A 25,003-nucleotide genomic window follows, 5' to 3' on the forward strand; every position below is an offset into this window, starting at 1 on the left:
GAAAGGAGCGTATGTGAGGATCTGGGAGCCAGAAGCACGAGCTGAGGGGTGACGAGATGTACTGCTGAGGATTGGGGAGGACAAGCTTATCAGCCACCGGACGAAGGTCCTGTGGTGAGGAGATAAAGACGGTCCTGTCGAGAGGCCATGGGGAAGTGCCAGAGTTGTAGCTGTCATGAGCTTACAGGAGCACTATAGACAGCTGCATCCACAGCGCGGGCTGAAACCCGGAGTCGAGGGCGGCCCGGGTTCCCCCAAACCTCCCACTCCTGATCAGACACAGGAGGAGCTGACCAGACTGTGGGTTCCACGAAGGGGGTAAGTTCAAGAGTTGTGAACAAATCCGCCAGATAAGCGCAGGAAACCCCAAGATAGAGGTAGGACTTTGTTCACAACGGGGCATCAAGGCACACTCCTACGGGTTCATTCAGCACCACTCAGCTGTAGCTTCCATTCCTTTCTCCTGTCAAGCTTCCCTGTTGTAGATTCAATGAACCCCGCATTAGGTAGCCAGGGTCTCCTTATCGACATATGTGGCATTTCAAATCCCCTACTGTTATCGTCTGGTTGAGAAAACCTGGCCTGCGCTTCCTGAACAGATTCGCAGTTTTCTGAAAGATCGGTACATCATTGCACCTTTCGTAGCCAGCCGACTGTTAATAGTTTCGAATGATGCCCACAAACTTCCACTAAGGGCCGGTCATATTTTTGGAGAAACCATAGGAGAAATGAAATCCTTACGCCTATAACATACGCAGACTGCTAGGTGGCATCCTTCTTAACCACGGAGTGTGCACAGGACAAACGAATATGCATTCTCTGACCAGCCTGGCGCCCGCCCGCGTCGTTGGTGTCCCGCAGAGGGCCGCTAAGATGAAGTACTCCCAGTTCCGCACGGCTGCAGGCCTACTCGCTGTTCATCCTAGGAACAATAATGCACCACGCTCGACACTAGTGGAGTTCAGGACCTCCCGGCCATAGCCAGCAGTGAGTCAATTAGAACCGAAACCTGCAACTGACCCAGGACCCCACGACTATAGCATCAGAGGCAGAACAAGCGACACACATAGCAAGTCCAAATAGACTCAGTCTTCAGCAGGCTGGCAGTAAGTCATAGGCTTTGCCTCCTCAGGGCCAGGGGAAGGGGGAGTCTGCCACCCGGAATGGGTGGCAGGGGGGATGCAGGCCCTCCCACTCCACTTCATCCCAGCGGGGCCTAGCAGCGGCAGAGATTCGCTGCCTGTCCGCTGGGTCCTGGCCGGCACCACTACGATGTTGGCTCTGCCGGCAGTGTTGCAGTCATACGGGGTGGTTGCGCCCCGGGCTACTTCCGCATACCCCTCGTCGTGGTACCTGAGTCACATAGCATCACAGCGGTCTTGCACACCGTCGGCTCTTGGGTAAGTAGCCGACGGTGGGCTCAGTGGCCCTTGGGGTAGCTGGCAAGAGACAGGCTCGGCTCCTCCTCGGGGTGGTATGGCTCGGCGCTAAGCTCGGCTCTTCCTCGGGTAGCTGAGCGGGGTGATCCGCCAGTCCTCCTTGGGTAGTGGCGCGGGGCGGTGCTCGGCCAGTCTTCCTCTGATAGCTGGAGCAGGGTGTCCAGGCTAGTTCTCCTCGGGGTAGTGAGAGGCGGGGCAGGCTCGGCTGGCGGGTGTGAGCTCCGGCTGCAGCCGGCCGCAGACGTTCTGGCCCTTGCTTGGTGGGCCTCGACTGAGCTCTGCACGCTTTTATACTTCATGGGTCTGTGCCTTGACCTATGAGGGGCGGGCGCAGGACCCAGTGGCTTCCACCACGTGGTGGTAGGAGGTCGGTCCTCCATGCGGGGCTTGGGGATCCCACTGCCTCACTTACAGCCTCCCATCATTGCCCGCTCCACAGTTAGGAAACCCATTTGTGCAAAGCCATCCACAATGTCCTGCCACGTCCCCAGAAGTTCACGTTCTTCTTCTTAACAGATGCGATTACTGGCCCTGCATGCCTGGCATCACACGATTCCAACGGATCGACTTTCCCCACCTCCAAACTGTTTGGCAACCGATCCTACCTGTTGGAGTTGCCAGCTTCCAGATTGCAATAGTCCACCCGCTCTCACGGCAGCACAGTCTCAATCTCGTGTCCTTGCCGCTGACAGGGTGGGGGCGAGCTCTCACACCAGTTCCATGAAGTGGCTTTTCTTCATCCCGAAAGTTCTGCAGCCACTGCTCGTCATCCCGACTTGCAGGATGATGTTATCCCACACGCGAGTGCTTGTTCCGAGCCCAAAAGTGAGGTTCCATGTGCTGAGCATTTCCGTGAATCCACAAGCAATTTCGCGTATACGCGTTACTTGACTTGATATCATTGTCCAGACTTTCACACTGTCACTCTGGATGCTTAAGGAAACAGCTCGACTTGCCAAACGGACGGCTGGCGAGACTCGTTCAGCCTTATCATCGCGTTTCAGGAGCTCCTTTCCTGCAGGCCAAAAGAATACAGATCGCACTGGCACAGAAACATTGAAAATGGCACCAAATGTGGATGGAAACCAACAGAGGATTGCTGGGATGCGATACGATGCATCACCAGTATTGGACAGGACTCAGAATGCCCCGTCTCCCACCCAACCCTCTTCCACACCCACGGCATCAACATGGAAAGGGCTTGCTCTTGGATAGCTGCCCTAAGTGCACGCTCTCAGTGCTGCTGCCAATGCTAAATGTGCCATTCAGTGCGCTAGCAGCTGTCAGTGTGAGAACAGATGCACGCACTGTTCCCTACTCAGCTGTATGAAGGCAGGTTTAATCCCGCAGCACTGTACGGCTGCAAGTGGAGGAGCCAACCCACAGTCTTTCCCGGAGCTGAATCTGCAGCTGTGTGTGGCCTGCCTGTGCTGTGTGTATGTTAGGGAGGCTTTAATAGCCTGGCTCAGCGAAGACATGTTACAGGGGCCCAAACTGGCAGAACAGGTAGACGCAGGTTCTCAGTGCATCAGTGACTTTCCAGGGGTCGAACCCATCACAGGGTGTTCCTGGCTCATCAGGACAGACTCACACTAACTTTCATCGAAGCTCATGCGCTAAGAGTCATATCAGAGGGATAGCCGAGTTAGTCTGGATCTCTAAAGCAGCCAAAGAATCCATGTGGCACCTTATAGACTAGATGTAGTGTAGCCCAATAGCCTGGGGCAGCCGCAAGCAGTGGCTCAAGCTAGCCATCCTTGAGTGCAAGTGGTTTGTACTCAGAGTGCTACCCTCGCTGCTGCCTGTGCTACCACAACTCCACCACTGCTTGATTAGTGCCTCTAGGAGAGGATATCTGCCTAGCGTATGCATTTTTTTTTTACAAAAAACCCTTGGCCCCAGTTGGCTTGCGTGGGAGGAAAACAGCTGGGCACAGGAGCAGTATAGAGGCGGGCAAACCCCTGCCTGCTGTACACAGAGGCCCCAAGGAGGCTGGCCAACCTTTCTGCATGCCAGCTGCCTGAGACTTGAGAGTGTGGAAACCTACAGGTTAGTCTCACAGTGGATCAGTCCACCAGTGTGGGTTGACAGAAGCAAGAGCACTGGCTGAGGCTTCTCTTGTTTAAGAAACATTCCATCCATAGTCTCCCAATTCAGTGTACAAAACACCCGCCCAATTTTGGCTAATCACTCTTCCGTCATCTATTCAGCCCCTCAGCTGTGGCTGCTTACCTGCTCCTGTCACCAGCTGGGGCAGGTTGCAGAATGACCCTGAGCATTCAGCTGTGGCTTTGGGAGCCCCAGAATTGCTTGCCAGTCCTACAAGAAAGCAGCTTTCTGGACAAGCTCTGAGTAGCACACAGTCCCCTTTGGATCTGAGGAGCCAAGCGTGTGTATGTGCCTCTCCGCTCTGGACTAAGCCCCAGTTGTGGGACCAGCAGCACCCTCCAGGGCTTGCCCGGCCATTCAGTCCTGGTGTGTAGGTATACGCTGCCTCAGGGTACTGCCTAAATTGCACTCTAGCTGCAACTCACACCCCCCTACACCCTTTCCAGTGAGCCAATCTAACGCTTCAGAATAGTTGTGGCATAAATCCCCTGCACTGGTGGCCCTCCCATAGAGGGCAGTAGGTGTAGACCTGGACTTCCAGTTTCTGTGCCTGCTGGGGACTGTCCTGAACTCCCTGGGAGAGGGCAATTCTGACTACTTTCATCCTCCGGTGCAAAGAGCACTGAAGACCTCAGCCCTGTGGCACTAGAATGGCATTCTTGGGAGTGGGACATAAGAACATTTAAAATGGCCATACTGATCAGACCAAAGTCCATACGCCCCGTCTCCTGGACTACCGACAAAAGAACAAGATATTGTGCGCACCCTTAGAGACTAAAAATTTATTTCAGCATGAGCTTTCGTGAAATAAAATTTGTTAGTCTCTAAGGTGCCACAAGTACTCTTGTCTTTTTGCATTACAGGACTAATACCGGGCTGCTACTCTGAAACCTGGTCTACGACAGTGACCAATCCAGTGTCCCAGCGGGAGTGAACCTAACAGGTAATGATCGAGGTGATCTTTGTTTGCCATCATCTCCACCCTCTATGACAACAAGCTAAGGGCACCTTCCTTACCCATCCTGGCTAATAAACCTTTATGCGACTTACCTTCTAGTTCTCTTTTAAACCCTGATTATAGTCCTTAGCCTTCACAAACCTCCTCAGGCAAGAGTTCCACAGGTTGGACTGTTGCGCTGCGGTGAGAACTTCCTTTTATTTGTTTTGTCATAGAATCATAGATATCAGGCTTGAAGGGACTCAGAGGCTCCTAGTCCAACCCCCTACTTCAAAAGTCAAGACCAATCCCAGACACTTTTACCCATTCCCTAATGGCCCCTCAAGGATCTGAACTTGTTCAATTGGAGTTTATCAGCCAATTGGCTCAAACCACATGAGCTATCCCTCCCTCACACCTGGCTGCCCATATTCATTTGGTAGGCCCCTAGTTCTATATTATGAGAAGAAGTTAAATAACTTTTCTTTATTCACTTTTTCCCACCACTCATGATTTTATACACCATCTATCATAACCCCCTTGTAGTCTCCTCTTTGTCCAAACTGAAAAAATCTAGCCTCTTTAATCTCTCCTCATCTGGCAACCAATTCCGAACCCTCATCATTTTTGTATTGCCCTTCCTGAACCTTTCTAATGCCAGTATATCTTTTTTGAGATTGAGGAGACCACATCTTCGCAGTATTTGAAGATTTGTGGGCGCTACATGATTTATTATAAGGCAATAAAGATTTCTCCATCTTATTCTCTATCTCTTTTTGATGATTCCTAACATCCTGTTTGCTTTTTGATTGCCGATGCACCACCCCTTTGGACGTCTTCGAGAGCTATCCATGATGACTCCAAGATCTTCTTTCCTGATAGTTGTAGCTAAAAATTCGCCCCATCATAATTGTATGTTAGTTGGGTTTTTTTTTTCCCACATTGCCTTACTTTACATTTATCCACATTAAATTTCATTTTGCCATTTTGTTGTCCAATCACTTAGATTGTGAGACCTTTTTGAAGTTCTTCATGGTCTGCTTTGCGTCTGACTAATTCTTGAGAGTTTAGGATCATCTGCAAACTTTGCCACTTCACTGTTGTACCCCTTTCTCCACATCATTTCATGAATGAAGTTGAATAGGATTTGGTCTAGGACTGACCCTTGGGGCACACCAACTAGTTACCGTCTCCATTCTGAAAAATTTACCATTTTTCCTACCCTTTGTCCCTTCTTTTAACCAGTTCTCAATCATGCAGATCTTCCCTCTTTATCCCATGACAACTTAATTTACGGTAAGAGCCTTTTGGTGAGGACCTTGTCAAGGCTTTCTTGGAAAATCTAAGTACACTAATGACACATGAAGAGATCAAGAGCCCTTGCACTGCGCCAAGGACTGGATTTGCTAAGCTGTATCACAATAATCTCTACGGCTGTGGTTAGGAGGTGGAAATAGAATGATTTGCTTTGAAATGTACGCCTGTCTTTGTAAAAGTCACAGGTCTTTTGGCCTGACCTTTAGCAAAGCAAGTTCCCCCTGTGAGGCACTCTGGGTGGCTTATTGCTGCCTGCAACTTCACATACGGTTTTGGCTTTTCAATCCTTTCTCCTCAGTTCTTATTAAAACAAAGCCAGCCCCCTCTGGACTCTCTCTGCTGCGTCACCACTCTTCGCACTTTCTGTCTAAGGACCACCGCCCAGCCAAGAGCTGATTCATCAGAGCTGGAATAGAGCGTATGTCACTCTTTCAAAAGGTTAAGGAGCTCTGCTGCTTTGTTTAAGGCCAATCAGTGTGTTCAAGAGTCTATTGGAGGCCAGTACTCATCCTGGGTTTAGCCCACATGTTAGACCGTGGTCTGCAGGTTCCTGGTGTGGCATGGGAAGAGGTGCATGCCGTAGAGTTCTTAGCAGGCGACTCGAGTGAGTGGATTAGAATTGTCTCTTATGCGGAGTGAAATATTCATCATGTGCTCAGTCAACACGCACAGCACAGGCTGCAGCTATTATGTAATACCAGTGCCTGCACGATTAGAGAAACGCTAAACTGCCCTGCTAATCAACTGACCTCTACAGACCCCTCAGGGTGAGATACTTTCCCAGTTGCCCGTGCAGTCTGTGGCCCCCTCTCTGCGCTGCCAACAGGGCCAGTTGATGGTGGGCTGCCCCCCTTTGGTGGCTAGCCCCTCCCCCATGGCCAGTGAAGCCCTGCCAGCCAGCCCTGCCCGGCTGACCCCATCTCCAGGCTGCTGGCTGGACCTGTGTCTCTTGCTGGCTTCAGGGAGAGGGAGAGGTGGCAGTACTCAGGCAATGCCTAGGTTACGGGAGGCTTAGCCTTCAAGTGGCCTTTGATACGCCGCACCATGGTGGCTACCGTGGGATTGGTGGTGCAAGGCACCAAGAGTGGACAGAGGACCAAAACTCATTTGACAGAGTCACTGATTTGAGCCATGCCACACTGGTTGGTATTTGAACCTTGGGAACCGTTGACTGAAAGCTTATAGACTAAGGGTTTTCTAGCGTCTGAATTCATTTGAAAGGTCGTATGGTTTTAAGGATCTACACCCGATATGTACTGTAGGGGTGACATCCTCCCTCTCTCCTCCCTGGCTCCACTGGGAGTCCATAAGGTCAGGATTTTGCCCTAGGATTACAGAAACGAAGCCTGATCCAAAGTCTGTGTGAGTCTCCATCGCCTTCAATGGGTTTTCAATAGTGGCCATGGCTGTTCTCAAGCACAGCGTAAATGCTGTGGGCTCTGCAGGTGAGGTAGTATGTTTAAGTGATTACAGACAGGCTGGGGACACCACATGTAAGTTATACGCCCAGCTCTTGCTGTTGATCATACTATTGGGCACCTCAGTTTCTGTAAGATCACAAGCTGTTGGAAAAACTTTAATTTCCGACCCTTGGTAAGGTGTTGGGATCCCACAGTAATAGCTTGGCATGAATGAAGTAGTAGTTTCCCAGGTGTTCTTTTGAGTCTGGCTGTCTCAGATAACGCATTTCATTCCCCAAGGAATTGAGAAATGAAACCTCAGCCTCTCACTCCATTCTGTCTGCAGGGGTTTCTCTTTGAATGATGTTGGGAAGAACTGTGTCTGGCTCAGCTGCCCAAGCCAGGGCAAGTGGTTTTGGCATGAGGTGTCGTGATTTTCCGAAGTGCAGGAGTAGAATTTCTATGACTTCTTTTATTAACTTGAAGCAAGAGTGTGGAGGTTGGGGTGGGGGGGAGCTATGGCAGCAGGATTTGAAAAGCTTATTAATTATTCATGTTTAGTATTGTCTCTTGGTCGGTTAATGGATGTGCCTGGCCTTTACGCTCCAGCAAATGCAGGAAGCCAGCCGTGAGGAGTTACAAACTCTGTGTTGGGAGAGGAGGCTCGTCTCTGGATGTGATGCGGAGAGCGGATGGACTCTGCAGACTGCACACAGCTCTCCCTCTCTCCATTCTAGGTTCAGAGCGTTTAAGGCGAAGGGACTAAAGATCTCTAGTCCAGTGGTATCTCAAACTTTTGTATGGTGACCTCTCCCATTAGGAAGCCTTGAGTGTGACCCCCCTAAGAAATTAAAACGTTTTTTACATCTTATACCACCATTATAAATCCTGCAGGCAAAGTTGGGTTTGAAGTGGAGGCTGACAGACTCGTGACCCACCCATATATACCTGTGACCCCCTCAGGGCTCCCCACCAGTCTGAACCCCTTGATCTTAGTTGACCTGCCTGTCGTAACACAAGCCATTCTTTCACCAGTGAAAGCTTTAGCCCCTGGAGCAGGCCAGCATGGAGGGCCCTCTATGAGGCTGGTGATCTGTGGATGGGAGGCGGCAGGTTGAAGCGGGATTTGATCATCCTCTTAAGAAACCCACTAATTGTTACTGAGGAAAGGAGGAGTAGAGAACGTGGTTCCTGGGAGCTCTGGGGTGAGAACTATGATCTGCATCCAAGATAGCTTAACACAGGGATGGATAAACATGAGGGTGCAGGGAGATGTGTTGTGTTGTTGGGTTGCGGAGGGGCAGTGCCAATGAAGGGTTAGGTTAGGGTTAAGTATAGGGTTAAGGCAGGTGCCGTTCAGGGGGTGACCAGGTACGGGTTCTGCGGGAGTCACAGGCACAGACCTGTGGGGAGGCGGATGCCATGGTGCATGAGGGGATGCGGTCAGAGGGTGACCCAGGGGCCAGGGAGGGCAGCGTTGCCGTGGTCTGGGGGTGTCACAGGCACAGTCACGGGGTGTGGGGGGTGACCCAGACACAGGGCGGGTGGTGTGGATCAGGGGATGACACAGGGCACAAGAGGGGGCAGGTGCTGAAAAATTGTGGTCACAGTGGACACAGTACAGGCTATGGAGAGGGCAGGATTTACTGTGCGGGAGTATGATAGAAGGCAGGGATGGGATGCTGGGGTTAGTTGCGTGACCCATGCCACAGGGCCGGGTGAGGGGTTCAGTGTCCGTGGTCTGAGGGTGACCCAGTGCCTAGGGCCCAGGGGAGGGAGCGGGTGCTGTGGATCGGCGGTGACCCCATAGGTTTAAACCAGGGGCCCCAAGGGGAGGGGGCTAGGCAGGGAGAGGGGCTGTGACCTAGACACGGGTCAGGGGGGTCGGGATGCTGTCAGCGGGCCCCCGCCCTCGGCCGCTGCCAGCGCGGTCCGCCGGGCCCAGTCCCTGGCGGCGTCCGCCGGCCCTGGCCAGGGCTCCCCGGGGTTCCTTTTTTTCTATCCTCGCCACGGGCCGGGGAACACGGCCAGGCATGCGGGGCGCCAGCCGGCCGCCGGCCCGCCCGGGAGGGGGGACTGCCTCACTTACCGGCAGCCTCGCTCCGCTCCCGCCAGCCACACCGGAAGCACCCCATAAAGCCACGCCCACCGGACACGTCCTTCAGGCCACGCCCCTCCCTCCGGCTAGCGCGCCTTCGCCTTGCGCCTCCGCGCAGTGCTGGTCCACAATCGGCAGTTTGGGTGGCGGTTGAGGGCCAGTTGTTTTTATGTGACGTGCGGCAGCTTGGCACCTCCCCCCACGGGGCCCCGACCCTCTGGTCACCCCCAGACCACAGCCCCGCCCCCTGGCCCGATCCTCTGTCACCCAGACACAGCACCGCCCCCCAGCCCTGTCTGGTCACCCCAGACCACCCCCGCCCCCCTCCGTCCGTGCCTTCTGTCCCCCCAGACCACAGCACCCGCCCCCCCGTGTCTGGGTCACCCCCAGCACAAAGCACCCCGCCCCCCCTCCGTCCGTGCCTCTGTACTCTCCAGACCACAGCACCCCGCCCCCCGGCCTGTGCTCTGTCACCCCCAGATCCAGCACCCTCGCCCCTCGCATTCCCGATACTCGCCCCCAGACCACGCAACCCCGCTCCCCCAGCCCCGTGTCTCGGGTCACCCCCAGACCACGCACCCCACCCCCCTCAGGCCCGTGCCTCTGTCACCCCAGACACCGCACTCCCCACGGGGGCCGCGACCCTCTGTACACCCCAGACCACAGCACCCGCCCCCCCCGGCCCCGTTCTCTGGACCCCAGAACACAGCACCGCCAAGCCGGACGTTTGCCCCCAGCACAGCACCGCCGTCCCCCTGGCCCCGTGCTTGTCACCCCAGCCACAGCACCCCGCCCCCTTGCCCCGATCTCTTGCTCACCCCAGACCACGCACCCCCCCCACGGCCCGTGCCTCTGTCCCCCAGACACAGCACCCCGCCCGGCCCGTTACCTCTGTTCACCCAGACCAACAGCACCCAGCCCCCGGGGACCTCGTGTCTGGGTCACCCCAGAACAGCACCCCGCCCCCCGGCCCGCTCCTTTAGTCACCCCAGACCACAGCACCCTGCCACCCAGCCCGTGTCTGGTACCCCAGACCACGCACCGCCCCCGCCCGTGCCTCCTGTCACCCCGAACCACAGACCTTCACCCCTCCTAACCTGCCATCCCCGATGGCTCTTGTCACCCCACAGACCAGACACCACCCACTCGACCGCTGTTGTCATTCCTTGACCACAGACCCTGCCCCCCTCTCCGCCATCCCTTGCCTCTGTCACCCTGAGACCACAAGCACCCCACCCCCATGCTCCTGTCTCTGGGTCACCTCCAAAACACAGCATCCACCCCCCTGACCGTGTCTTTGGGTCATTTTGCATTCGTCTTGCTCACCTCCTCCTTGCTTCTGTACCCTTTATTGTCTACTTCCTGTCTTCCATACTCCCTGGCCCGGTCCCGTCCCGCTGGAGGCTGGGCTCGGTCCCTGCGCGTGCGGGGCCCCGGGCTGGCCGCCGAGTCCGGGGGGCAGCGAGGAAAGCCCCGCCCGGGCACTGGAGCGAGCGCCGTTGGTGGGAGGAAATGGAGACGGGAAGTGCCGTCGGGGAAATCCCAGCCTGGCAGCCCGGGCGCTGCGCGCTGGGAAATCCCTGCGCCGCCGGGCTGGCGGGTTCCTGTGCGTGTCTCTGGCCGTGGCGGGAAGGGGCTGAACAAGTCTGGTTCGAGCTGAAGTGCGCCCCAAGGAGCAGGCGGGCCGGAGTCGGGGTTGCTCTTAGTAAGCTGCGCCTTGTTCCCGTTGTTCTCCAAATCTTACAGAGCCGTCTGACCTGGAAATGCCGGCCAGCGACAAACCACCCCGGTAGCTATTGGCAGTGGGCACGGTAATGTGGTCTCAGCAACAGACACTGATCCGTGGCCATTTCTGAACACTTCGCGTGATTCACTCACCTCCTACTTAGCATTGCTGGGAAATAGGACTGCCGCAGTCTAGGGAACTGTACTTGTCAGAAAGGTGGGCCCCACAGTCCCTGACAACCTTTAAACTTAGTGGGTGAATGTCAGTCTAGTTCCCAGCAGATAGGAGGAGATGGTCTTGCAAAAACCTTTGGGGAACACATTAACTGACACTTGGCTGGCATTCTCATTAGAATGGCCATGGGTTAAATTGTGTCAGTGATTAAACACAATGAGCAGGATTCTGAACTGCTGTCCTGTGGGGATTCAGCCTTCAGAGTTTTCAAGTATGAAATTCACCCAAAAATTATAAAAGGAGGAAAACAGTTAAAAATAATCAGTTTCTGTATGGATATTCTCGCATTACTGTTGTTCAACCACCGTAGCCACATGAATATGTTGGTGTAATAGGGCTACACTCTCTTGTTAATGAGAGAAATTGCAGTACCACAGACCTATACACTTGCTCCCTCACTTGTCAGCCCCACTAATTTTTTGTTTTCTATTCAGCTCTTGTATAATCTACACCCTGCTCAGTGGTTTGAGCATTGGCCTACTAAACCAAGGGTTGCAAGTTCAATCCTTGAGGGCACCATTTAGGGATTTAGTTGGGGATTGGTCCTACTTTGAGCAGGGGGTTGGACTAAATGACCTCCTGAGGTCCCTTCCAGCTCTGATAGTCTATGGTGCTTTTGGCAGAAATAACATTTTTGTGAGTTACTCTGCCTATAAAGGGCACTACATTTATATTATAATTAAACTAGACCTGAACACTAATGTGTGTGTATCTCAGAGTTTCAGTCCTTGTCTTCAGAGCTGTTCATGGGATTGACCCAAAGTACCTGAGGGATCACCTTGCTCTCTGAGACTACGGTCTTCCATTCTAGCCTTATTCCGCTGAAGGAATGAAAGTGGTTAATAATGCAGCTGTCAACCAGCAGAGTGAGACTCAAGTGTAAGACTCAGTTTTCTCAGTAATTGGCCCATGATTGTGGGAACTTGCTCTCAGAAGAGTTAGAATTAATGCACCTCTTTCAATCTTCTGATCAGAATGTAAAAACTGCTTTGCTGATCTAGTCTTTCCATGATGATAACTGAGTGGGGGTGTGGAAGAAAGATATGGCTACTGCAGTGATGAGCACAGTACAAATGTTATGTAGGCATAACATGAATAAAGAATAAAATGTACAGGTCCATTTATTTACAGTTACAGTGCCCCACAGATGCCCCCGTACTTATTTATACTGAACACATGAGAACACATTCACCCGCCAGCTCTTTAAGCTTGCCTTGTGACCTTTTAATGACCACAGGCAATGAAATCCTTGGATTCAGATCTCAGCTGATATGGAAAGTGCAGCATGGTATGCTCTAGCATCTCTCTAGCTCAGGGATGGGTAACTTTAAGGTAGTAGAAGGCCACAAAATCCACTAAAATCCTTTGGCTAGCAGGGGTATGCGATGTGGCGGAAAATAGGGTCCTGCCCTGAGTGGTTGCAGGGAAGGGGAAATCTGGTCCTGGTGCAGGGCTGGAGAAAGAGCCAGTTCTGTGCTCTCCTCACAGCAACTGTTCCTGTCCCATGGAGTTGGGTCTGGTTCCCTGCGCCAGCTTGTTGGCTCTTGCTACAGCAACATGTGATGCGCGGATTTATGCGCAGGAAGGACCTGGCCCATGCAAAGCCCTGTGTCTTTCCTGACCATTACAATGATCTAGCAGGCCAGATTTGTCTTTTGGGCCACCAGTTGCGTATCCCTCTTCCGGGTCACTGGTAGAGCTGCACAGGAAACAGCTGTCAGTGAACGGTTTCAAGAATTGAAAAGTTTTCTTTTCTGCACTGGGACAAATCCAAAACCTTTTGAAATGTTTTGTGGAGAGTCAGCGAGAACTCACCCCAGAGCAGCCTGGTGGTTATGGCACTCTCTTGGGATGAGGGCGACCCAAGGTTCAAGTCTCTGCTCTACCTAATTTGGAGCTGGGATGTGACTAACCATCAAGCTATTCTGGTTCAGTAGCTTCTGTCTGACCAGAAATTCTGTCTTGGACATGAGAAACTTTTCAGAAGACAGTTTCATTGGAACTGATCTATTACCACACAGTTTTGGTTTTGACTGGCATTTTCTGATGAAAAAACATTTTGTAGAAAAGTCCCTGACTATCTCTAATTCCTGTCTAAGCATTCCATTAGAGGGAAGTGCATACTCAGTAGCACCCTGGATTCATAGACTTTAAGACCAAAGAAGGGATCATTAAGAGAATCTGGTCTGACCTCCTGTGTGACATAGGCCAAAAGATATCACCCAATAATTCCTGCATCAAGCTCATATCTTGTGGTTTAGCCAGAGCATATTTTTTTCCCTTCATGAAACAGCCAGGGTTTTCTACTGAAGGTGAATGCCAAATTCTTGGCTAAATTAAATGCAGACAGCAGTGGAGTGGCTTATTGCTCTTATGTCAGACTGACTTCTGAATTGTTCTTAGCTAGTGATTCTGGGTTATGTGGTATTTACATGAACTGTTCCATCACAGCAATGTCTGGCCAATCCAGAAAGCTTTTTAACAGGCTGTGCCATTAAGTTTGCTTTGCAGGGGGGGGAAAGGCAGCAATACAGAACTAAAAGTGATTGGTTATAAGTTATGCTTCTTCTCCCCAGAAATGCTCGTAGTTACAAGAGCTAGTGTACGTAGGCAGTGGAATCCACCTTGCTTTTGGTTAGGGTAGTTTTACTGGGAGTAGAGGGAAGGAAACCACTGGTCTGTTAGTCCACTTGGAACAGGGTAATAAATAATAGTCTCCACATCCTATAGAGCAGGGGTTTCAAACTCAAATCACCACGAGGGCCACCTGAGGACTGGTACAGCGGCCCTCGGGCCAAATCACTGACACCTTTTCAAATAAAGATACAATCACACACACCCCACTCCACCCCTTCCCCGCCCCTATTCCAACCCCTTCCCCAAATCCCTGCCCCTGTCCTGCCTCTTCTCCACCTCCTCCCCTGGGCGCATGGCTCCCTGCTCCCTCCTGGAAAGCACTAAGCTGTTTGGTGGTGGGAAGCACCTAGAGGTAGGCAGAGGAGCGGGGACGCAGCGTGCGGGGGGCGGCGGGTGAGGGGAGCTTGGCAGCCACAGGAAATAACTGCGGGTTGGTGCAGGGAGCTGCGGGCTGCATCTTTGAGACCCTTGCTATATAGTGCCGTCTACCAGTGGTCCTCAGGTCCCTTTATAAACATTGATAAATTAACCCTCAGGACTCTCCTGTGTAGTAGCTAAGTACTGGTAACTCCATTTGACAGCGGAGGTGTAGAGGGGGATTTATATGTTCAAGATCAGACTTTGAGTCTGTGGCAGAGCCAGGAATATAACCTAGATTAGACTTGCTGATTTCCAGTCGTGTATACAAACCTCTAGGTCAAATTGTGGCCGTTTGGAACCCTTTACACACACTTAAGAACATGTTCTGTGATCAGTGTGCTTAATTTTTCATACATTGATTCCTCTGCTTTGGGAACATTCTTGCTGAAATTTTATCTCTTCTCCAGAGAGACTCTGATTATTCAACTCTTGCTGTAAATGTATAATGGAATCTGTGAACCAAGAGCATTTTCACCTGCCTTGATGTCAGCTCTCTTATCAATGAATATTGGCAATGAGGTTAGGGCATTACCTGCACAGCTTTACCCTTCTTCTGGCCCTACATAACTGCATGCAATTAGAAGGAGCACTGCTCTCATTCTATCTCCCCCATTCTCCCCTCACACCCCCTATCCTTCAATCCATTATTTGCTATGATTGCGGTTGTTGGCAGTGTTCACTGCCCACAAAGTGGGAGGATGTCTTATTGGAACAAGGGCAGAATCTTGGGCTAGTGAGAGGCAATATCCAGCAATCTTCTCCTTATTACCTGTGGAGGAGTTAAGCCTCCTGGCATTGCTGGTTGTAACTCCTTGCCTTCCCCAAGGCACCACTGCCTCACATCTTCTCCATGGTCCAGCTACACTTAATTGCTTTTGTGCCATTGGATATTTGTGGAGGGAAAGATCCTGCAAGATGCCCTAAACTTTTCTTGAACTGTTAATTTATCTTTCAGGGAGGCATTTTTGCTGTCTTGATAGATGCTCAATAGCCAAAATTTACACCAAGTTATTTCTCTTAATAAATATAGACTACATTAAAAACATCTAGTTAAAGTCAGTCATCAGGCAACACCTGGTCTATGTTTACAAGTTAGATTGACTTAGCTATGTTGTTCAGGGCTGAAAAAGTTTACACCCTGAGGGCTGTAGTTAGGTTGACCTTGTCCCCAGCATAGACACGACTGTGTTGCCAGAAGAATTCTTCCATCAGCCTAGCTACCACCTCTCATTAACTACATCAATGTGAAAACCGCTTCCGTCAGTGTAGGGAGCATCTACACTACAACGCTACAGCTGCAGCTCTATACCTGTGTCAGTGTAGTGGCTGTATTGTAAATATGGTCTCAGAATACATCAGATTTAAATGCTGAAAGCATGGAACTCAGTCTAACCCCAGCTTATGGCTTGTTTGGCTGTTTTGATACGAAGATAACATACATGGAGTTACTAACGTACCTTCCAGTCTACGTGGCAGTATTGGAAGGGAGGTTTTCTGAATGGCGCACACAGTAAAAATAAATCATCATGCTGCCTTTTATTCCCAGTATATCCCTCCTTTCATTAGATTATACCATTTTTGCCTCTTGGTTTTACAGACCTTCAAAGAAACCTGGAACCCTCCGACACCTCAGATTACGTTTGTAAATCTTGGCTCTTGCCTGTTCAAATAGGTTCTCTCTGTGACACAAGTGAGCCACTAGCCTTATATAGAATCACAGTGAATTTTGACGACTGACAGAAATGGAAGTATGAGACGCTGGATCATGGCTGTGTCACCTGATGTGTAGGAAGTTTTCAGGAGGCTGTTTGTTTATTCTCTTGATCAGTTTGACATTAGGCAAGCTTTCTCCTCTTGGATCTCTCTTGTTTTGGACTGGAGACAGCAATTTGTCCAAAGTTTATTTTTTCATAATTAAGGTGGGTGGGGGAACTATGCAAGAATACCCCACCCCATTTCCTTGTTTCAGATTTAACTTTAGAGACCCTGCCCTTGGCAAACGCCAGAACAAGGAGCAATGGTCTCAAGTTGCAATAGGGGGGATTTGATAGCTGCTTTCAACTACTGAAAGGGGGTTCCAAAGAGGATGGATCTATACTGTTCTCAGTGGTACCTGATGACAGAAGAAGGAGTAAAGGTCTCAAGTTGCAATAGGGGGAGGTTTAGGTTGGATATTAGGAAAAACTTTTTCACTGGGAGGGTGGTGAAGCACTGGAATGGGTTCCCTAGGGAGGTGGTGGAATCTCCTTCCTTAGAGGTTTATAAGGTCAGGCTTGACAAAGCCCTGGCTGGGATGATTTAGTTGGGGATTGGTCCTGCTTTGAGCAGGGGATTGGACTAGATGAGCTCCTGAGATCTCCTCCAAAGCTAATATTCTATGATTCTATTCTATGATTTAAGACAAAATTTGCCCAGGTGGCTGTTTCAGTGTGTATCAATACAAAAATCAGTGTGTATAATACACTGCAAACCTGTGTTTAGGAATAACAAGTTTAGCTTCCAGGTGATAAATGCAGTTAAGGTAGTGAAAGGTGAACCTTGTCCAACTGAGAACAACATAATCAAATGGGACAAAACATTTTTCTTTTTTCAGGCTCTTGAGGCACATCTGGGGTTTTTGGTTCACATGGCAGCAGCGAACTCGACTCCACCTGGTTCTTTGGATTTAAACCAGCCGGGATTTTCAAAGGAGATACTGGGGACTAAATTGGAGGGCAAATACCTCTGCTCAGAGTGCAAGAATATTCTGAGAAGGCCATTTCAAGCTCAGTGTGGACACCGCTATTGTTCTTACTGCCTGAAGAAACTTATAAGGTAATTTATCCCTCTCCAGTCTGAAACAAAATGATTAGAAGCAAAGGAAAGCAAAAAAAGGATAAACAGCCTTATTTTCAGTGGGTTGTGAACGAAGGCCATGTTTTATATCTGTCTTTTAATTTCAGCACCTGGTTCTCTTCAGGCCTTAGAGCAGTGGTCTCAAACCTTTTTACACACAAGATCACTTTTTGAATTTAAGATCAACCCAGGACCTACCCTGCCCCTTCCCCGAAGCCCCACCCCATTCACTCCATTGCTCCCCTCCCTGTTGCTCGCTTTCCCCCACCCTCACTCACTTTCACCAGGATAGGGGAGGGGGTGCAGGCTCTAGGAGGGAGTTTGGGTGCAGGGAACATATGGTCAAACTACATCTAATCTGTGTCATTTGTGATTTATAGATCCAAAATCCTTCAGGGATTGTCACAAATCAGTGTAACATTCTCAACTGTGGGGTGTGCATTGGCTGAGCCTCAGGCAGGAGGTTGGGGTGCAGGAGTGAGGGGTGCAAACTCTGGGAAGGAGTTTGGGTGCAGGAAGTGGCTCCAGGCTGGTGCAGAGTGTTGGGGTGCAGGGGAGGGTGAGGGATGTGGGCTCCAGTAGGGAGTTTGGTTCAGGAGAGGGCTTCAGGCTGGGGCAGGGGGTTGGGATGCAGGAGGGGGTGCAAAGTTGTAGGCTCCAGACAGGAAGTGCTAACCAAAGGTGGCTCCCGGCCATCGGCACAGTAAGGCTCAGGCAGGCTGCCTGTGTGCCGTGGCCCCACGCTGCTCCCAGAAGCGGCTGGCTGCTGGCATGTCTCTGCGGCCCTGGTTCCCCACCAATGGGAGCTACAGGGACACAGCTGGGGATGGGGGCAGTGCATGGAGCTGCCTTCCCTCACCCCTACCTCCCCCCAGGGGCTGCAGGGATGTGCTAGCAGCCAGCCATTTCTGGAAGCAGTGTGGGGCCAGGGCAGGCAGGCAGCTTGCCTGAGCCCCACTGCACTGCCTCACTTTTAATGACCCTGAGATTGCAATCAACTGGCAGAGGCTCCGGGATCAACTAGCTGATCACGATTGACAGGTTGGTGACTACTGCCCTAGAGAGTATGTCTACGCAGCATTTTGCCATTCTGGGGAAGGAGCCTCCCAACCCAGGTCAACTAAGTTGGGCTAGCAAGGCTTGCACTAGTGCTCTACAAATAGTGTGTAGACAGTTCTTAAGTTGCAGCTCAGACTGGAGCTTGGGCTCTGAAGCTGCTCTCTCCAGGCTTCAGAGCTTGAGCTTCAGTCCCAGCCGTAACTTCAAAGCACTGTCTACACAGGTCTTTTTAGAGCGCTAGCAGAAGCCCCGCTAACCCCAGTCTGTTGATCGGGCTTGAAGGCTCCTTCCTGTGGGCTCCAAAATGCTATGTAGACATACCCAGAGTTTCCTGAGTTTGTTGCGTTCTTCAGGTGGTATGGTCAAGCCGAAACCCAGGAGATTATTGTGTATGAAAAAGACCAGGTGGTCCATCTAGGTTGATCCACTCTTATTAAGTACTGTTGTAAGTGACTGTCGGGGCCGTATAAAGAATTTGCTGCTTGGAGGTCTCTGCTTGGCAATAATGCCACGTGTGAAATGTAAAAATACATTTTATGCTCGGAAAAGAAGTTTCAATTGACCTTTTTAATTTCTCTGTCTTCACTTTTTAGGGCTTGGGGGAAAGTTAAATATAAGAACAGCTAATCATGAGAGGAAGAAAACGAGAATAAAGATCAGTACAAGGAAGAAATAACTAAAATAGAGCAGAAATGTATATCCATTAAAAAGATCAATCAATTAATGCAAAATGTTTTAGTAAAGGGTTCTATTTGCTGTTTTAAAAATCTGCTTGTGTAAATAAAGCACCTTTGGCTCTGAAGGATCTCTTGAAAAGCCTCTTGTCACTGAATCACAAATTCAGCATGAATCTTTCTGTTTTGTGGCTGATTTTTTTTCCCCACCCCCATTAGCTCTGGGCCCCAGAAGTGTGCAGCCTGTATTCAGGAAGGAATATATGAAGAAGGAGTTTCTATTTTAGAAACAAATACGGTAAGTAAGACCTCTCCAAAGTAGAAAACATTGAAGTCATTCATAAACATTTCCTGTTTTTGTTTAGAGTGAGAGGTACCTAAGAATGATGCTTCCTTCCATTATCTAAGAAGGTGTGAATTCAGTATCTCCAGTGTAATGATTAGTGCTGCAATTGATTCCCCAACTTCTAAAATCCAAGACATCTTACAACACAGTTTACTTGTTTAAACTCTGCAATAAAGATTTCTCATAGATACTGTCACACAGTCTGGAGTGGCTCACGACCATGAGTGTCTACCTCAGGGCAAACTATCAGAAACAGGGTCCTTACCCCATACTGGTGGTATGCTCTATAATTCAATTTCACCAGCCCAGTAACAAACGTGAACTCCTGGATCACTGGAACAGTCTTACTATGGAGTCACACACAGTCCCCTTGGGCACTCCAGTCTGTCTTGCCACCCAGGCAAGCTGGACTTAGTGATAAATGGTCACTTACTTCAGAAATCACAAAATACTCAAGTTGCGACCAGTCACTTACCACAGATCAATTTGTATCTTAGATCTCACACCAAAGACAACTCCTGTAGCCAATCCTGTACTAAAGTAATTACAGGTTTATTAATTAGGAAAAAGAAATGAGAGTTATTTACAGGTTAAAGCAAGGAAGCATATATACACAAATGAATTACCATCTATGGTACCTAAAGGTGACAGGTGTTGTAATCTGTCAATTCAAAATGTCGTTCAGGAGAGGCCAAGGGGTAATTCCTGGGGATATCTGCCTAAGGCTATGTACATGCTACAGCTTAGATCGGCATACTTTACGGTGAATAAGCCACCCCCCTGAGCAACGCAAGTTACAACAACCTAAGCGCTGGTGTGGACAGCGCTATGTTGGCGGGAGAGCGTCTCCCACCGACACAGCTACTGCCGTTTGCAGAGGCTGGAGTAATGAAGTTGATGGGAGAGTTCTCTCGTTAGCTTAGAGCATCTGCATTACCAGCAGCACAGCTGCACCAATGTAAGCTCTGCATTGTAGCCGTGGCCTTAGTTTGGTGTGAGAGTTCAAACAGCAAAGAAATGAATTGTGATCCTGTTTTATCTTTTACATTTAGGGCATGTCTGCATTACCACTTATGTCACTCAGGGATGTGAAAAAAACGTGCTTCTGAGCAACATAAATTTCACTGGCATCTGTGTCCCTGGGAGAGCTTCTCCCACAGACATAACTGCTGCCACTCATGGAGGTGGTTTTATTATGTCAATGGGAGAGCTCTCTCCATTGATACAGGTGTGCGGCTGTAAACTTGCTAGTGTAGACACAGCCTTAGCTTTCCAGTCCATGAGACAAGCTCCCTTGTGATAGAGTTGTTCACCAATCCTGTGCGTTGTGGTGATGTTCCTTAATGGCCCGTGTAATCTTGATAGGCCTTTTTAATGGGAGGGGGGCATGATTCCTGTGTCTGGATTCCCAAGTTCAGAGCAAATATTTTCAAAATTTTGAAGCTAAATGTACATATTTCCTTATAGTCTGGAATATGGACATTACACGTGAGATTAATACATGCAGCAATTTATAAGCATGTCATAGAGGCTAAACACTAAATACATTCGTATAACACTAATACCTGTTTTGAACAACACGAACATACATGTGAGCTGGTTTGGTTTCAAGCTATGTGTTCTTAGCTAATTCCTACGGCCTTGGCTGGAGCTGCTTTACCAGAGTCACAGATCCATCTCTAAGGGTATCGTGGGACAATAAGTTTGGGGAGACTGTTTCTTAGCAGTGGCCTGTAAAGAATCTGGAGACTAGATCAAAGCTGCAATCCCAGAGTAACGTGTTATTGCTTTTTTCCATTTGAGGCTTTCCCAGATAACGCAGCGCGTCGGGAGGTGGAAAGTCTGCCGGCTGTCTGTATCAATGATGGTTGCCCATGGAGAGGGACTATTAAAGAATATGAGGTAAAGACAAGAGTCTCTCCATGTATCTCTTCATTGTGCTTTCTCTTTCCTTTTGCATGTGAGTGGTGATGGGCAAGGCACTGGGAATTAAATAATTTCCTGCTGGCATTAACCGTCAGCATCTGAGCTTTCAGCTGCACTAGCTCAGTCCTAAATAAACTCTGGCCTCCTGGAACTTTCAGAGCTTTCCAGTCTAACCTAGGTGGTTGTGTGTCTAGTGAAGGTGTAGACTGACTGAAGAAGTTTTCAAATACTTCATATGATCCCTCAAACCAACCACTTTTTCCTTCTATGACCTCCAAAATCACCCACTTCTTACTTCCAAGATACACCATATCCCAGAATCCCTCTTGCTGCATCATCCCAAAATAACTCCTCCAAAAACTATAATCCTAGAAATATTGGGCTGGAAGGGATCTCCAGTGGCCATCTAGTTGAGCCACCTGTGCTGAGGCTGGCCCACATAAACTTAGACAGTCCCTGCCAGGTGTTTGTCCCACCTGTTCTTAAAAAACCTTCAATCATAGGGATTCCACAATCTCCCGCTGAAGCTTATTCCCAGAGTTTAACTCTCCTGAGTTAGAAGGTTTTTCCTAGTATCTAACCTAAATCTCCCTTGTTTCAAACTATGCTGATTTCTTCTAGTTCTACCTTTGGTGGACACAGAGAACTGTCCTCTTTATAACAGACCTTAACATATTTGGAAACTGTTAGCAGGTCCCCCCTCTCGGTCTCTATTTCTCAAGACTAAATATACGCAGGTTTTTGAACCTTTCCTCAGAGGGCAGGTTTTCTAAACCCTTTATCGTTTGTGTTGCTGTCTGGATTCTCTCCAATTTGTCTCTGCCATATATTATGGCCAAAATAGGCATTTACCTTCAGGCATGAATAAATAGATTTGTTTTGGGGATGTTGGGGTGGATATAGTTCTTGTCCTGCCCACTGCTCTTTTGTATTCAGGGCCTATAGTAATTGAGAATGTGAGGCCATTCCCCAACACACAGGAGGCCTGGTCAAGAGGTCCCAGAGTCATGGATTCAGTGGGTGTGCCCCCAAATAACCTCTTCCATCAGCTTGCTGGACAAAATGGCCTCTGCACTCCCTCTTCTCCTTAGCATCAGAACTGGACCAATTCTGTGTTTAATGGGACCATTAGCACATATAAATATATATGGTACCAATCTCATTGGAAAGATACATTCCTACTGAAAATTTTATGAATGGCACATTTCCCAGCACTCTGTAGCGAATAGAGACTACTGCAGTAATTTGCATTGTAAGGATTTATTTGCAGTCAGATGAGTTAGGAACCACTTACAAAAAATAAATATAAAAGAAAACTTGGTCTGCTGGGAAATGTTTACAACCCTCTGGAAACACCGGAATCATAGCGCAGACTGTGAGAACCACTGAGTGAAGGGACTGAGATAAGAGCAGTTGGTGACTCCTAAGGAGTTGGAGTGAGGAAGTGATGTTTTATTCCTGACAAAGCATTTAAGATCAATCTATATAGCATGACATCTTGATTCTATTGGCAATGCCATTATCGGGAGGCAGGAAGAACTATGTTTACTTCTGATTTTGTCTCAGTCCTCTGGTTTGCCTTTTGTGGCCACTAGTAGAGAACTTCATCTGCACTTTGGCCAATACTTTAATACTTATAGCCTTGGATTTCAGCCTAGAAATTTAGTGGGAGTTGGGTGCTGAGCTCCCTTAGACTGCTGTGAAAATCTCACCCCTAGATCCATGAGAGTCATGGTGTATTTATGCAATTGACTGAAATAAATGTTAAATTCAAGCTCTAACCCTAGTGCTTGTTGGTAGTGTTTCTTATTTATAGGGAGGAGATTAGAGATGGCAGCTTCAGTATACCAGTGTGTTTACTGAGGATTCAGATTAGCATTGTTGATGCCTGTAGATTGCTGGATTCCGAGTTCAGTTCTGTGCTGTATGCCTGGCAGCTGTTACCATGAAGTTTTGTGCCCCAATTTAAACAAGTGGGGCCAAATTCAACTGTGGCATAAGTGAGCCCAGCTCAATTAAGGCAAATGGAGCTATGCCTGGCAGCAAGGTCTTCAGCCCCCTCACTTTAAACAGCTACTGACTAGTTTGGAAATATGTTTGAGAGACTGTTTGAGAACTTTAATTCCATTGGATTTCCAAAAAAGGGCATGAGGGCAGTTCCTGCAGGGCCAAAGAAGTGTCCTCTGTAGCCATATGTCAGTGTAATCTTGTAAGATTTCACAAGTTAGACAGGGTTGGACTTGGTCAGTACTTGGACGAGAGACCTCCAAGGAAAAGGTGCCACACGCCATGTTGTTGGTGATTCATGAGATAGCATTTTCCCTCGCCAGTCAGTGCTGTACCAAAACCTAGCATGATAAGGAATATTTGCTGTTGGAAGTAACTTCTTTTGGATAAGACATTAAATTGAAGAGTTGACCTCTGGTTGCCATTTAAAAATTGTACAGCGTTCTTGGAAGATTAGGGGTGTTAGCCTAGGTGTCCTGGTTAAATTCCAATTTGAGTACTTATGTTCTACCTTCTTAATTCCTTTTTGCGCGTGAAGAGGGATACGAGATTCTCCTGTCCCAGACTATTCTGTAGTATTGCTGTGGACTGTAGATAACTACCCAACTTCACCCCAGAGGTGTCTGCGCTCCAGTAGTGAGAGAAGCTATTCATGGGGAAGGGGGAGGGAGAGTACTTTGGGATCCTTCTGAATGGAATGTGCTGTATGCATGTGAGATATTAGTTGACAAGCACTAGCCTCCTTCTTTACTCTGCTGTTAACAATCAGAAAATACTGAAGATTATTTTGCTAAAATAAAGTCAAGTCCATCGGAGGCAGTCCAGTGGAAGCATCTTGGGCTGCTTCTGGGCAGTTCTGAGCCCAGAACTCTATTCTGAGGGACAGGCAATACTCTTGAGGAAACTCTGCGCCAAAAAATTAAATTATCTGCCAAAAAAATAAAATTTTTGTGCACAATATTTTAAAATTCATCAACATTCTGAAAATTTTATTTGTCAATACATATATGTGGAGGCTCCCGCATGGCAGTGGGGAGCACAGGTCACTGGCTGCATGCAGGGTGATCTCCCACCTCCAGCACTCTGCTCTCCCTCCTCCTCTCCGCCCCCGACAGGAACTCAGCAGTGAGGCTGCACCTGACCCTGACACAGCGCAATGGCCAGGCCTGCCTCAGAAACAACCTAGGCTCTAGCCCGCAGACACCATGTGTGGGTGGGCAGGCAGGCTCAGCCTAGCAGGATCCAAGTGTAGAGGGGCTTAATGTGGGGGATCCAGGTGTGGGGAAGAGGGTTCTGTATGGGGCAGTCTGGGTGTGGGCAGCTCAGTGGGGGATCTGAATGCACAGGGGCTTGTTGGGGGGACCAGGTGCAGGGACTCTGCAGGGGGGTCCAGGTGAACGTGGTTGGGGCTTAGCGGGGGGGTCCAGGTGCAAGAGAGGAGGGGCTCGTCAGGGTGAGGGTCTGGGTATAGCTGGTGGGGCTCAGTGGGGTGGTCCACATGCAGAGACGGTGGGGCTCATTGGGGTGGGGGTTTGATGGGCCTGCTTAACAGGGGAGCCCCAACTTCAGCTGCTGCCAAGAGGATGCTGCTTACCAGGCCCCTGCTTCCCCTATCCTCTTCTCTTCCTCATCCTATCACCCTGTCCCACCCCCTCCCCATCTCATCCCCCTTCGTTCCCCACTGCTTCTTTCCCATACCCCAGCCCCTTTTCCCTGCCCCACCACGGACCCTCACTGTTGTACAGAAAACAGGATGTCTCCCAGCACACAGAAGACGAGCACAACCGGCACTAGGACTCAGGAGGCGGCAACCAGCTGCGAAGTCAGCTGAACCGAGCG

The 25,003-nt window shown here is 49.6% G+C and overlaps 1 protein-coding gene across 3 annotated transcripts in view; it reads left to right on the top strand.

The window, feature by feature from the left end:
• Positions 1 to 25,003, top strand: part of TRAF2 (TNF receptor associated factor 2) — a 58,633-nt gene that overhangs the window by 6,431 nt on the left and 27,199 nt on the right. For 2 of the 3 annotated variants that reach the window (XM_032794121.2, XM_032794123.2), the window contains exons 2-4: positions 16,911 to 17,131; positions 19,105 to 19,183; positions 21,035 to 21,133. In XM_032794121.2, the coding sequence (XP_032650012.1) occupies positions 16,911 to 17,131; positions 19,105 to 19,183; positions 21,035 to 21,133 (399 nt within the window). Of the gene's footprint in view, positions 1 to 15,919; positions 16,008 to 16,910; positions 17,132 to 19,104; positions 19,184 to 21,034; positions 21,134 to 25,003 lie in introns of those variants that run through there. The other variant, XM_032794122.2, reaches the window with a different exon arrangement.

The sequence above is a fragment of the Chelonoidis abingdonii genome, chromosome 24, assembly GCF_003597395.2.
Source record: "Chelonoidis abingdonii isolate Lonesome George chromosome 24, CheloAbing_2.0, whole genome shotgun sequence".
Taxonomy (NCBI): Eukaryota; Metazoa; Chordata; order Testudines; family Testudinidae; genus Chelonoidis; species Chelonoidis abingdonii.